This window comes from Mesoplodon mirus, assembly GCF_964341445.2.
Source record: "Mesoplodon mirus genome assembly, chromosome: 3".
NCBI classification, from domain to species: domain Eukaryota; kingdom Metazoa; phylum Chordata; class Mammalia; order Artiodactyla; family Ziphiidae; genus Mesoplodon; species Mesoplodon mirus.
This window is the reverse complement of record NC_138978.1, coordinates 46,756,904-46,772,858: the sequence shown is the minus strand read 5'-3', so window position 1 is coordinate 46,772,858 and position 15,955 is coordinate 46,756,904. Positions and strand designations below refer to the sequence as shown.

Sequence of the window (15,955 nt, the reverse complement as noted above, 5' to 3'; positions counted from 1 at the left end):
TTTTAGAAAAGGCTGAATTCTCAGCGTAGGAAAGTTTCCTCCTAAGAGTTGGGTCCTGATGGGGAAGGAGTAGGACCTTGAGATTTGGGGTGAAGATATCTAGGTAGATTCATTTGAAACGCTTGAATCCCAAGACTCCTCTGAATCCTCTGAGCCTATAGAAGTGCCCCTCTGGCCTAGGTGGGATGTTAAAGGCCCATCCCTCCCCATTTTGTAGGTACCTTATAAGACAATGTAAGTCCTCCTCAGGATCTACTCTGATTTCTCCTCGTGGCCACCAGACTCATAACTAGGATCAAATAGCCCAAGTAGGCAATATTATATCCCCAAATAGCTATAGCACCTGACTTACATGTAATGGCAAGTACCAGGAAAGGATGCCTGAGGGCTGGATAAATGGGGGTGGGAATTTAAAGCTGGATAAGGGGGAGTTGATCAATATCAGGGCTCTCTGTTGTGACACGGGGTTTAACACTCAGCAAGGACCCCTAAGAGATGGTTCTATACACTGCTGGAATGGCTCTTTAAAACTTGAAAAAAGTGATAGCCACACATTAAATAAATAGAGATGCCAGAACTGCCATGGTAAAAGGAATCAAAAGGCTCAATGAAGTGGGCCTGCAATAATGGGTTTATTATCTAAGACTGAAAAATCCACCAGTCAATCGGGTTTTTTGGAAAGCTTGGAGGACACTCCATTTACCAAGACAACAAAGAATGCACTAGGTAAGGAAATTACGGGTATCATTGAGAATCTTGCAGCAGCTGTGGTCTCTAAGTCAGGACCGATGGTAGGAGATGGGCTCCCTAGTAGCAATGAGGATAAGAACTCAGATTAGCAGAGACCAGGTGGCTGTACTTCACCATCAGAAGAACGGTGAGGCTTAATGTTAGAATAGTAGCCAGGAGGGCCTGGCCAGCAGGGATCTTGGTGATGGCTCAGAGAACACGGTGTACCGGGAATTCCGTGGTGATCCAGTGGTTAGGACTCCACACTTCCCGGAGTGCAATCCCTGGGCAGGGAACTAAGAACCTGAAAGCTGGGTGGTGCAAGAAAAAAAAAAAAAAAGAACATGGTGTTCTTAGGGCCAAGATAGATGGATGGCCACTTTTTATAACGAAAAGGGAGGGGAAAATGAGGAGTTATTTAATGGACATAGTTTCAGTTTTGCAAGATGTAAAAGTTCTGGAGATCTGTTGCACAACAATGTGAATACACTGAACACTACTGAACTGTACCCTTAAAAATGGTTAAGATGGTATGTTTTATGTTGTGTGCTTTTAACTACAATTTAAATTTTTTTAATTATTTACAAAAAAAAATGGATGAGAAGGCTGAGATCAGCTGCTCTACTGGAAAGTCACAAATCTTTGCCTGTTGTCAGACCCAGAAACTATCAATTATAGGAGACCAGTTTCCCATGAGGAAGCCCCCTATAAAACCACAGCAAGTATACATAGTAGTGATTCCTGCAGTCCTTCCCCAATCTATGGCCATTTATTCAGATAACTCTACAATGGAGTAAGAAAAATACCCAGATCTTTCTAAGGTTGTTGGAGACAGGGTCCAAGTTAACACTGATACCTGGGGACCTAAAGCATTAGCATGGTCTCCTCATTGGAATAGGAGCATATATGAGTTAGATAAAATGAAGGCTTGGGCCAGGTTTGTACCACAGTTGTTCCACTAGGTGTATGGACCTACCCAGTTATTTCCCATTCCTGACAGTATAATTGGAATGGGCGTACATAGAAACAACAGAACTCTCACATTAGTTCCTTGACCTGTAGAATAAGAGCTACTAAGTAGTAATAAGAAAGGCCAAGTGGAAGCCCCTGAAACTGTTCCTGGACAATGGTCAAAATAATAAATTAAAAACCTGTCAAATTTTAGGGGAATGGCAGAGTTTAGTACCTCCCTCAAAACTTTAAAGAATGAAATAATGATGGTCCCTGTCATATTCCTATTTAATTCACCAGTCTGGCCTCTGCAAAAACTGATGGATCATGGCAGATGACAAACTTAATGCAAACTTAATCAAGCAGTGGCTCCAACTACACCTGCTATGCCAGATGTGATATCTTTCTAGAGGAGATTAACAGAGCCTCCAGTACATCGTGTACAGCCGTCGATCTAGAAAATGTGTTCTTTTCCACACCCATCTGGAAAGAGGATCACACAGGATGGGCAACTATACATTCATGGTCTTGCCCCAGTGTCATATTCTCTGTCTTATTATAGTCCAAAGGTATCTGAACCGTTTGAAAATTCTAACATGATATTAGTCCAGTATATCAATACCATCAGATGTGATAGGAAGTAAGTGGCAAGTATTCTGGATACCTTAGTAAGGCATATATCCTCCAGAATGTGGAGGAGAAACTATACAAATATTTAGAGGCCTACCACATCAGTGAAGTTTTTACAGGTTGAATGATCTGGAGCATGCCAGTACATTGCTTCCAACATTAAAAAAACAAAACAAAAACATTGCACAATGCACCTCTTACCACCAAGAAACACATTTGGTAGGCCTCTTTGGGTTATGGAGGCAGCATATTCCACACTTGGAAATACTGCTAAGACCCATTTATCAGCAGATACAGGTTTGTTGGATTGCACCCCTCAGTCCTACAAGCCCTGTACTTGCCCAGCTTCAAGACCAAAGAAAGAGCCCAGAGTCAGCAACAGAGACATCAATGGTTTAATGGATAGGGGGACCTCACATGTCTGAAGCAGGGTACTGGAGCAACACCCCACCATGTGTGGCATGTGGCAGGCAGGACATGGCAGCAGTCTTCGTTCCCAGGGGGAGGGGGAGGTTACCAGTTGTAGGGCGAATTGATGTCAGGTTGGCTCTTCAGTTACCAGGGAAAGCAGCAGAGGGGCACACCACCACCTTTCACTACCCCTCTGATAAGCTATCATAGTGGAGATGTTCTGATCTAAAGCAAGAACAATCCTTAGCTGGGGCCTGGGGCAAGTAGGTAGGAAGGTCAGTCATGTGAATAGGGTATTGGTGAAGCAGGCACTGGTTGAGCAGGGCATTACAGAGAACAAGAGTACAGCCGTCTTGAGTGGCCTGACCACACAGGTTGGAACCTTTGATTGGAGCCCAGAGGAAGAAAGGACTGAAAGATTAAAACTGAGATATGATCAACACTGCTGCTTGGGCTCTGTGACTCGGCAGATCCCATGATACTTGAACTACCTGGGAACAGAGAATGACACTGTATGAAATCTCTGGCCACCACTTGGCTCAAATATTTGGACATTCATGCATTTCTAAATTTAGTTGATTCATGTTTACTTAATATGTGCTTACCATATGCCAGGCCCTGTCCTGGACACTGAAAACACAAAGATGTAATAAAACCTATTCTCTGTTCCCAAGTAGCTCGGTCTAATTTTACTCTTACTATTTGCCTGCCATTTGACTCATCTATTTCCTCCACCCTGGCATTTGCTAGGATTCAGGTAGTAACAAAGTGGGGCCAAATGGGGAAAAACTTGAGAACAATTCTATTAACTAAAAATCGACCACAAATCGGGCCATCATGATTTGATTTGAACAAGCCACATCAGTCATGCTTTAACAATAATAACTCAATTAATGAGACCTACTGTGTATATGCCACACACTTCATATACATTTATCTTCCCCCCAAATTCTGCAAGGTGTTATCTCTCTCCACATGAGAAAACTGAGGTTTAGGAAGTTAAGGCATCTAAGACACATATGAAGTGTTAGAGCTAAGATTTGAATGTAGGGCTACTTCTGGCACCTCAAATCCTCTTTTACCACTATATCATACTACCTTCATGCTACTTCCAGTGATCCGTAATAGTCTGAAAATACCTTGATGTATTCCAATTCCTTCATTAAACATTAAATTCCTATTTGAAGCCCGCCAGTGACAACAAGCTCTTCAAAGTGGTCCTTTTTATCTATGATCAGGAGATTCTTCCACAGGAAATTCAAATGTCCTCTCTTTAGGATAATTTAGCTGCAAAGAACACTCAAGCTAGGCAGAGGGAGGTGTTTTGTTTTGTTATTTTGGCTGCATTGGGTCTTCGTTGCTGCGCACGGACTTTTCTCTAGTTGCTGCGAGCGGGGGCTACTCTTTGTTGTGGTGCACGGCCTTCTCATTGCGGTGGCTTCTCTTGTTGTGGGCTCTAGGCACGCGGGCTTTAGTAGTTGTGGTGCATGGGCTTAGTTGCTCTGCAGCATGTGGGATCTTCCTGGACCAGGGATTGAACCCATGTCCCCTGCATTGTCAGGTGGATTCTTAACCACTGCGCCACCAGGGAAGTCCCGAGGGAGGTGTTTTAAGAACACAAAAATCTCACTGGAAAGTTAGCAACCCAGGGACAGAAAAAGGACAGCCAGCCATCACGGGGACAGGAATTTTGAAGCCATTTCTGAAGCTGTCATTTCTGCTTCATTCATTTTTCATTCTATATCATTCTTACCAGCTTCCATTGCTTGCTCAGGGCCTGGCATTAGTGCTCTAGCCCCATCCTACTTAACCTTTCAGTTCAAGATTCCATTATCATCTGACTCGGTCTTTTCTTTTAGTACAAAATCCTTAGAAATAAATAGATTGACCCAGTTTAACCTATGGATTGGATCTTGGATCATGTTCTAACCTTGGTCTGACCACCTATGACTACGATGGAGTCACCCCAAAAACATGGCTGAGTTTAAGTAGGATCTGTGGATGTAAAACAACTTCAGAAGGGGTGTGAACTGGGCTTGATACACTGTGTTAACAACCTTGTTCAGAAAAACATAAAGATGAGATGAATATCCTCTTTTTATGTGACACTTAAACAGAGTCTGTAGCAACCAGGTATGATTTTTTATTATTTGTTTGCTATTTTCTAACTTAACTAAGTACCAAGGAGGCAGAGATTGGCTCCTATCCATCTCTGACCCCTCAAAGCACATATCCTAGTGCTCTCAACACTGTGCCCTGGTACAACTTGATGCTGAGGTAAACAGTATTTGTGATGGGGGTACACTTACCTACTGTTGGCTGATCTCTTAAACATAGGGTACCAAGAGGCATACTGACAGTTTGATTTTGTGTGTGTGTGGTAAAATATACACAACATAAAATTTACCATTTTAGCCACTTTTCAGTGGCATTAAGTACATTCATGTTGTGCAACCACCACCACTATCCATCTCCAGAACTTTTTCATCATCTTGAACTGAAACTCTGTACTCACTAAACAGTAACTCCCTATTTCCCCCTCCTTCCTGCGCTTAGTAACCACTGCTCTGTCTCTATGAATTTGACTATTCCAAGATACCTCACGTAAATGGAATCATACAATATTTGTATTTTTGTGTCTGGTTTATTTCATTAAGCATGTTTTCCAGGTTCACCTTTGTTTTAACACATATCAGAATTTCATTCCTTTTTAAGGCTGAATAATATTCTATTTTATATATACTAGGTCCCCTACATATGAACAAGTTTTATTCCAAGAGCTTGTCTGTAAGTCCAATTTCTTCGTAAGTCCAACGAAGTTAGCCTAGGTACCCAACTAACACAATTGGCTACATAGTGCTGTATTGTAATGGGTTTATAATACTTTTCACACAAATAATACATAAAAAACACAAAAAATGAAGAAAACATTTTTAATCTTACAGTACAGTACCTTGAAAAGTATAGTAGTACAGTACAACAGCTGGCATACAGGGGCTGGCATTGAGTGAACGGGCAAGAAGAGTTACTGACTGGAGGAGGGAGAGGAGGTGGGAGATGGTAGAGCTGAAGGATTGTCAGCAATAGGACACGGAGGGCAAGCTGCAATTTCACTCACGCCTGACGCTGATGGCACAGGTTCTGGTACCTTGCTGGATTCAATTCTATCTACCTTCTTGAAAAAATGATCCAGTGATGTCTGGGTAGTAGCTCTTTTTTTCTTGTCATAGATGACATGGTAGCACTGGACTGAATTCTGAACGGCTGCTGCAACCTTCGTGCACTGTTCTTCGTTCGGTCCTGTGCCTCAAAAACTAACAGTGCCTCCTCAAATAAAGAAAATCCCCTTGCCATTTCCTGCATCATGACTCTCTTTGGTTCTTCAGTTACTTCTTCTTCCTCTTGTCTCTCTTCATCCTTTCTCTGGGCCTCCAATTCCGTCAGGTCTTCATTAGTAAGCTCTTTGTGTTGCACAGCAAGGAGTTCAGTGAAGTAGTCTTCTTGAAGATCTAGCTCCAGTTTCTCACTGAGGGTCACTAAGTTGCTGAAGACCTCTTTGGACTCCTCATCCACCTTCCAAATCCATGAAAATCGTGAACAAACTGCAGGCAAATGCTCTTCCAAAGCCCATTCATGGTGACAGCTGTAACCTCACACCAAGCAAAGTCAATGTTTTTTAAGGCCCTGAAGATGGCAGTCCTTCCAAAATTGTCACAAGGTTGTTCCTGATTTGTCACTCGTCTTTACTGCCTGATGAAAAGTGTGAGGTAAATATTTCTTGAAAGTCGCTATAACTCCCTGGTCCATAGGCTGGATGAGCAACATAATATTTGGTGGCAGATGCACTGCTTTGATGCTGGGATGAAAGTCATCCATGAATAGGGGGTGGCCTGGAGCATTGTTGAGCAGCAAAAGAATGTTGAATGGGACATCCTTCTCCAGGCAGTATTTCTCTACCTCAGGGATAAAGTGGTGGAAAAACCAGTCCTGGAAAATGGCCTGTGTAACACAGGCTTTGGGGTTACTCTTCCACACAACAGGATGAGAGCCCTTGGCTATGTTTTTAAGGGCTCTTGGGTTCTCTGAATGATAAATTAAGAGAGGCTTCAGCTTCATATTGCCGGAAGCATTGTCACCAAACAACAGAGTTAGCCTATCCTTTGCTGCTTTATAGCCTGGCATCAACTTTTCCTCCTTACTGATGTAACTTCGGTCTGGCATCCTCTTCCAGTACAGCCCTGTTTCATCCACATTAAAAACCTGCTTGAGTCAATATGTGCCTTCATAAATAATTTCTCAAAGTGTTTCATGAAACTCTCGGGCAGCTACCATATCTGCACTCGCTGCCTCACCGCTTACTTTTACATTGCGAAGGTTGGCTCTAGCCTTGAACCCTTGAAACAAGCCATGGCTGGCATTAAAAGATGAGCCCTCTGATTCTTCAATGTGTTTCTTCTTCAAGTCTTCATAAAGGTTTTTGGCTTTCTCTTGAATTAGCATTAAGCTTAGTGGGACTCAGTGCTGAAGCTGATCCTGCATCCACACACTGAGAAGTTTCTCCATCTCCTCCATCACTTTTACACGTTTCTTTGATATTGTTGTTGACATCATTGGCACAGCCGACTTCACATGTTCCATGATCTTGTCCTTGTTCTTTAGAATCGTGCCAATGGTTGAACAATTCACGTTTTAAGAATGAGCAACATCTACCATATTTTCGCCTTGCTCCACTCTCACTTATTTTCACTTTTGTCTCCATTGTTATTGCTTGGCGTTTCTTAGCAGTACTGGCTACATCACCGCTGCTTTTACGCTTGCTTCCGGACATCCTGGGCTTGAAATAAAGATACTGTACTCTATAAAGTACACAAAAGCACAACCACTTGTGGAGGATGCACGCACATGACAAGGTATGCCAGACACGTGAACTAACTTATGTGATTGGTCATGCGAATGCACGTTCACATCTTTGAAAGTTCACCACTTGAAGGTTCATATGTAGGGGACTTACTGTATAGACATTCTGTTGATTCCTTCATCTGTTGATAGACATTTGGGTTGTTTCTACTTTTTGGTTATTGTAAATAACGCTGCTATGGGGACTTCCCTGGTGGTCCAGTGGTTAGGACTCTGAACTTCCACTGCAGGGGGCACGGGTTTGATCCCTGGTGGGAGAACTAAGATCCTGCATGCTGCACAGAGCAGCCACAGGAAAAAAAAAAAAGAAAGAAAAATTGCTGCTATGAACATGGGTGTACAAATATCTGTTTGAGTCTCTGTTTTCAGTGTCTCTCTGCTTTGGGGTATATATCTAGAAGTGGAATTGCTGGACAATCTGTGTTTAATGTTTTGAGGAGTCACTATATTGTCTTCCTCAGTGGCCACACCATTTTATATTCTCACCAACAATGCATGTGTTCCAATTTCTCCACATCCTTGCCAATGTTTGTTTTTTGTTTTGTTTTTAATAGCAATCCTAATAGGTGTGGAGTGGTAGCTTATTGTGGTTTTGATTTGCATTTCCCTAATGATTAGTGATGTTGAACATCTTTTCATAGGCTTATTGTATATCTTCTTTGGAGAAATATCTATTCAAGTCTTCTGCTCATTTTTCAATTAGGCTGTTTTTTGTTGAGTTGTGGTTACTTATATATTGTGTATATTAATCCTTTATCGGATATATGATTTTCAAATATTGTCTCCCAGTCTGTGAGTTGCTTTTTCATTCTCTTGATAGTATCCTTTGATACACAAGTTTTTAATTTTGATACACTCCAATTTACCTATTTTTTCTTTTTTGGCTGTGCTTTTGGTGTCATATCAAAGCAATCATTGCTAAATTCAAAGTCATGAAGCTTCCCTGTGTCTTCTTCTGAGGATTTTATAGTTTTAGTCTTATGTTTAGGTCTTTGATCCATTAATTTTTGTCTGTGGTGTAAAGTACAGGTCTAACTTTATTTTTTTGCATGTGCATATACAGTTCTTTCAACACCATTTGTTGAAAAGACCATCCTTTCCCCATCGAATGGTCTTGGTACACTTGTCAAAAATCATTTGACCATACATATAAAGGTTTATTTCTGGGGTCTCTACTCTATTTCACTGCTCTGTATGTCTGTCTTTATGCCAGTACATTGTTTTGCTTGCTGTAACTTTGTAGTAAGTATTGAAATCAGGAAATGAGTCCTCCAACTTTTTTTTCAACTGTTTTGGATATCTGGGACCCCTTAAGATTCCATATGAATTTTAGAGCGAGTTTTCTTTTTCTTTGATTTCCTTAGCATGAATACTTTGTTCCTTTTATAACTTTTTAAAAATACTTGAGTATATTTGATTTACAACATTGTGTTAGCTGTATAACATAGACTTTTTTTTCAGAGTATATTCTAAGTTATTACAAGATATTGGGTATAATTCCCTGTGCTATACAGTAAATCCTTGTTGCTTATCTATTTTATGTATAGTAGTTTGTTATCTATTAATCCCATACTCCTAATTTGTCCCTCTCTCAACTCCCCTTTGGTAACCTGTTTGTCTTCCATGTCTGAGACTGTTTCTGTTTTGTATATAGATTCACTTGTATTATTTTTTAGATTCCATATATGAGTGATATCATATAGTATTTATCTTTTTCTGTCTGACTTATTTCACTAGGCATAATATTCTCTAGGTCCATCCATGTTGCTGCAAATGCCAATATTTTATTCTTTTTTATGACTAATATTCCATTGTATATGTATCACATCTTCTTAAGCCAATCATATGTTGATGGGCACTTGGGTTGCTTCCATGTATTGGCTATGGTAAATAGTGCTATGAACATTGGGGTACATGTATCTTTTTGAATTAGAGTCTTTATTTTTTTCCAGATATATACCCAGGAGTGGAATTGCTAGATCATATGGTAGTTATAGTTTTAGTTTTTGAAGGAAACTCCATACTGTTTTCCATAGTGGCTGCACCAATTTACATTCCCACCAACAGTTAGAATGGGTTTTTCTATTTCTGCAAAAAACTTTATTAGGGTTTTCATAGGGATTGCATTGACTCAGTAGATCTCTCTGGGTAGTATTTACATCTTAACAACATTAAGTCTTCCAATCCATAAATTTGGGATGTCAGTTCATTTATATCCTAATTTCTTTAAACAATATTTTGTAGTTTTCAATGTAGACGTCTCTTACTTCCTTGGTAAAGTTTATTTCTAAGTATTTTATTCTTTTTGATGCTATTGTGAATGGAATTATTTTCTTAATCTACTTTTTGGATTGTTCATTGTCAGTGTATAGAAATGCAGCTGCTTTTGTGTGTTGGTTTTGTATCCTAGAGCTTTGCTGAATTCATTTATTAGTTCTACTTTTTTTGTGGGCCAGTTTGATTTAAACACATTAAAAAAAAGTGTGGCTGCAGGATAAATTCATCACCAACTTGTTCAAGTGTATATTTTTCTTTGACAAGGTAACCCTAAAAGGATGCAAAATTTTGAGAACACCAGTGCCAAGATTAACATATGTAACCTAAGAATTTTTGCCCATATACCACTGTCAAAGATCTCATCCCAGGTTTGCAAAATATCCAATTATTAAGTTCATAAAACTCAACTCCTGAATATATACAAAAGTTACAAATCCTACTTGTAAAAAACCCCTCAAACTTGCTGAGTAATCCTTAAGATTTGACTTTCAGGCTAATATTGAGTGATATTTGATGAGGATATCCATCTAGAGGTCACAAAAACATAATTTTCATTTCAATAAATATTTGTTGAATGGTGTGGGGTGACGTTTAGAATTTAAACTCTGGAATCTGATAATCTAGATTAGAATTCTGGTTCTCTCACCTGTTAGTTGTTTTGGTACTTCCCTAAATCATTTTTGCTCCACTTTAAAAGTGAGACCATAATATGTGCCCCACTGAACTGAGAGTTAAATGAGATCTCTATTCAGTAAATGTTAGTTATTACGATTGTAGTAGACTACATGTTGTCACTATGCTAGATATTGGGAGTAAAAGATGTGTGACACACTATCTGCCATCAAGGTTCTCACAATCTAGATGGGAAAACTATAAAGAAAATCAAGTAATCTCAATATTGTACTACAGTAAAAAATATGTGCAGAAGGATGAAAGCTTGAACCAGAGTGGTATGTTGGAGATAAATGTGAGGCTATGACACACTCAGATATGAAATTTAGGTTGTTTGGCTCCTATGTAAAGGATGGATTGGAGCAAGTGAATCATAAGCAAGCCCAGTAAGGGGGCTATGATAATCTAGGCAAACTCTGTGTGGCAGAACAATACAGACTGAACAGGAGGGTGGCAGTGTAGAATGGAGCTTTCCTGTGCCTAGAACCATAAGCTCCTTTCTGCCATTGCTTGGGAGATCACACGCTTTAATCATCTTTCATCTTCACCTTAATCATTTAGGGAGTTCTAAGGAACCCTGTTTGATTCAGGGACTATTTACAGTGGAGGAAACAGGCTCAGATAGCAAGGCCATCATTACACTAATATAGGGGCATTAGTCACATTATACTCTATGAAAATGGCAACCCCTGGGACACAACAAATATGAGTGGTGAACCCCCGAGTTGTGCACTACAGTAGCCCTATTGGAAAAATTATAACACAGTAGATAATGGAACTGACCTCTATCTAAAAACCTGTGCAGTTCCTACTATTCCATACTATGTGTTTTTAATTAAATTAATTAATTAATTTTTGGCTGCACTGGTTCTTCATTGCTGTGTGTGCCCCTTCTCTAGTTGTGGCGAGTAGGGGTTACTCTTCGTTGCAGTGCACAGGCTTCTGGTTGCGGTGGCTTCTCTTGTTGCAGAGCACGGGCTTTAGGCGCATGGGCTTCAGTAGTTGCAGCACATGGGTCAGTAGCTGCGGCACACAGGCCCTAGAGCACATGGGCTTCAATAGTTGCGGCACGTGGGCTCTAGGGCGTGAGCGCTTCAGTAGTTGTGGCTCACGGGCTCTAGAGCGCAGGCTCCGTAGTTGTGGCGCATAGGCTTAGCTGCTCCGTGGCATGTGGGATCTTCCCAGACCAGGGATCGAACTCATGTCCCCTGCATTGGCAGATGGATTCTTAACCACTGCACCACCAGAGAAGTCCCTATCCCACACTATGTCTTCTCATAATATTGTATTTATGGATATATAACACCCTTAGGGTTAAACACTGAATTAAAACAAAGAAACAAATCAAACACATCCCAATATGGGTTTTCACAAAAACCTGGTAGGCTTATTAAAGTTAATTTAATGGAATCCCATAAATACTAGTTACTTAACAACAAATCAAGATGCTTGATGTATTCTTAAACCATTACTTAATGGGAAAAGTAAGGGTAAAACAAACATAAGGTCCCAACTACTTACTTTGGGCTTCCCCAAAACAGATAAATGAGGAGCTTTATAAAAACTGAAAGGACTATCCATAAAAATTAAGATTATCAATCAACTTTCTGTAGACATTTCTTGAATTACCCCAAAATTCTAAGGTGAATTTCCCCAGAAAATTCTTCTATAGTTATCTTGGCAATAAATACATAACCTTAGTAAAAAGTAAATATTTAGTAACTACTTCATATATTAAAAAAACTATGTAATTCCTATTTATGCCAAGAACACTAAAATTTATAGAAGTTTTATCCACATTCTTTCTTACCTATGCCTACTCACTCTGAAGGCAGGAACATTTCTTTGGGTTGAGTCAGGATCTCGATATGCTTTGTCCAGGAAAAGGGAAGGTATGAAAATATAAAACAAAAAAGAGTATTGGCTCATTGCATACAAGAGAGGCCAGCCATTAAGAGTTATTGTCAACAGGATAAAAGGAAATACTGACCAGAGCTCCTCTGGGTGAGCAGTTAAAATATGATCAAAATGTAAAAGAGGAAGAAGTATATACACACAAAGAACTTTTATGAGTATTGATAAAAAGACATTTCTGAAAAAATGATAAAATACCTCCTTGAGGATTTTCAGAAATGAGATTCACAGAACTACAGGAGCAGAAGAAGTGTTGATTTGGAAACATCTCATTTGACTGATGATGAATTTCAAAGTCATTAGGTTAGGTAACCTGCCCAAGGTCATACGGTTAATGCCAGAGTTTGGACTAGGATCCAATTCTCCTGAATTCCACGAGTGCTTCTTCCCCCCATTTGGTATACTACCTCTTAGGTTTCCCTAACCACTTGAAGTCCCCTTAACTCTCTCTGCCCCACAATGTGCCCTTTGGGGACAGTCAGAGGAACAGCATTCTGGACTAGGTAGACCATGTAGAGCTACTGATCTAACAATGGATGAAGCATAATTTCAAAAAAAGACTAGGTTGAAATTCATTTGGGGGTGAGGAGCAGAGGGAAAATACAAAAGAAGTAAATTCTGTAGACAACAAAAAGAGAAGCACAAGAGGAAATATTATCCTCTTTTGTTATTTTATTACTGTTATTTTATTTTGTAGTTAACTCCATATATTATATAAAACATAACAGGAAAAATCAACAAATGTATAAAATAAATTGAGGTGTCTGGATGGAAAAAAATACAAGACCTTTGCCTTCGTGTCTATAGATCTCTTGATATGTTGGTCTTGCACTAGAGATATCAAATAAAGATATCTAGCTTGAAACAAAAGTTGATATGCTGCAAGGTTAAGCCATAGTTTGATGATGGGCCATGATAGGCTTTCTAAATCTTATCCTTAAATATTGGCTATAACAAATGCTGATATAACAAAGTGCAAGCTTTTATCATAAGACGGCAAGAGGGAAGCATCAATGAATGAATGCAACTTACTTCCAAGTCCTCTGAAAGGAGGTGAAAAAATAAATACTGTGTTTTACCAGTGTTCCCCCAAAGCATTACTCTAAGCATGCAGGAGGATGCTATGAGCAGCTACAATAGTAAGATCCAATCCAGAGGTAGGTTCAAGGCCAAGAGTAGAGGAGTGGTTGAAGAAGTCCTCCTAGGGCCAGTACCATTTCACGGAATGCCCATTTGTGCTGGGGAATGAGTCTATGGCCCATTTTTTCTGATTCAAAAGGACATTCCCAATTTCAACCTTGCTGAAAAAGAGGCATTTTTGCACCTGCTACTAAGAACAGCTAGGATACAGGATAAGGCTGGCATAAAATTATTTAGCAAGCACATGCTAGCTATTCCAGTTTGAAATCTACCAAACTGTAAAATCAAAGGAATAAGAAGTTGAAGATGGAGCTGTTGTTCCTCAAGATGTGGGAACAATCTTAGAAAAAGAGGGATTAGGCACTCGATTAACTCTATATGGAGAACATCCTTCTCAGGCTAGATGGAAGATGAGGAAGAGCATTACTAAAGGCTAACCAGGCCATTTCGAGACCAAAAGGGGAGAAAACAAGGCATTTAGGACAAAATCTAGTAGAAGAAATTCCTCTGGGTCTAACTAGGTAAGTGAATCTAAGGCAACTGCACCAAAGATATGCTACCCATTATGCCAGCATGAAGCTGGTGACAAAATATCTCAAGACATTTTAAACCCAGAAAAATGTATGAGAAATATGTTAACGAAGCAAATTAAAACCAAACCTCCAAGGGTAAAATCTCCTCAGATTTGAAATCCAAGATACTCACTTTTCATTAATTCTGTGCATCATTAGAAAAAATAAAAAGTAACAAATGTAAAGATTTGTTTTATTTCTACTGGGGTAAGGAGGAGGATAAATAAAACTGTTTTCCAATTTGCTCTCCACTGTATACACACATACCCACACGCATACATACACATACACACACTAAAAATACCCCAACAAAAAACAAAACAAAAAAACCAAGAATCAAAACCCAAAACACCCTCAAACTGCACCAACACTTCGTATTTTGACCAAAAGAATAGATCCTGGGAGGAAGTGCAAAATGCAAAATCAAATGATCGAAAAATGCTGAACAAACAGCATTATTAATATACAAAATATTTATATTACTGAACTAGTAACAGCTGATGTTCTCCGTGTCTGTAAAACTTTGGAACCACATAGCTGATTTGTTAAATCTAGTCCATGCCAGCTTCCAAAAACCAGAAAAATTTTTAGTTAGCTTCATTCTTTGATGCCTCATCAAAATTTTCTACGAGATCTGAAAAAAAAAAGTAAATAAGTTAAAGATACAAAAAAAGACAAAGAGGTAAATGCAATTCCTAACTTCTAGCCTAACAAAAACAGAATTGTTGCTACTAGAATTAGCCTGAAAACATGTAAGAGGCAGAAATGGATTGGTGGCATTTCACTAATAATGCTTCATTTATCTGCTTAAAACAGAAACCCTAAGGAAATGTTAGTCTTCTTTTGCCTATGCAAACTACTAAGGTGACTAGCATTTTCATATGTCAATCGTAATTCCTACAGAAGTGTTGTAACAATAACTATGCAAATTTATAATCACAATGATCCCAATTTAATAAAGGCAGATTCCAATTTAATAAATGCAGCAGAGCTTTGTGTGACAATTTCTAAGCTCTGAACGGGAGGGCTTTTATCCTGTTTCATTAGATCATATGCACATCGTTGTGAATTCACAAGCTCACCATTAACAAAAAACTGAAAAATGATCATGCAATGAATTAAATGAGATAAACAGGATGCTAAAAATCTTAAAACTAAAGAAATGTCACCTACCTGGAACATCATCATCCTCCTCATCAATGTCTTCTGGTTTTGGTGTTTTGCTATCCAACACTACAAAAAGTTTATTTTAAAATTAGCCATTGAGAACAAAGACCTTTACCAAACACTTGTAATGTTTATCCTTTTTTCCTATCTACATAGTTCTAGAAACAAATCTTACATAGTTGTTCAGAAAAAGCTAAATATTGCCTAATCTAAATGCCATATTTTATTTGATACTAAAATTAATAAAAGTTTAACTTCATTTGATATACACTAAATACGGTTGGCAATTACAATGGGTAGTGAAGGTAAAACTTACATGCAAAATGGAATAATTTAGGTGAGTTTAAATAAGGACATTATAGTTAATTAACTCTCCAAATTCCATATTCTCCAAATAAAACATCAACATTCAAGATTTTTTCCATCTCTTTTGGTGTAAAACTATCTAGCTTTGTAGTATTAGCACTGAACTAATAGGCTCTGATTTTTTAGGGATGACAAGACACATTTGAAATCAGAACTACCTTGGACACTCAGAACTTATGGTTGCTGCATCTATAGCACAATCAACAATA

General features: G+C 39.0%; 1 protein-coding gene across 4 annotated transcripts in view; it reads right to left on the bottom strand.

The window, feature by feature from the left end:
* Positions 1-14,389: 14,389 nt before the first annotated feature.
* BTF3L4 (basic transcription factor 3 like 4) overlaps positions 14,390-15,955 on the bottom strand; it is a 29,020-nt gene continuing 27,454 nt past the window's right edge. For all 4 annotated transcript variants that reach the window (XM_082613370.1, XM_082613369.1, XM_082613372.1 and 1 more), the window contains 2 exons: positions 15,387-15,446; positions 14,390-14,847 (listed from right to left, as the gene is read on the bottom strand). In XM_082613370.1, the coding sequence (XP_082469496.1) occupies positions 14,801-14,847; positions 15,387-15,446 (107 nt within the window). In that variant the 3' untranslated portion in view covers positions 14,390-14,800. The remainder of the gene's footprint in view (positions 14,848-15,386; positions 15,447-15,955) is intronic.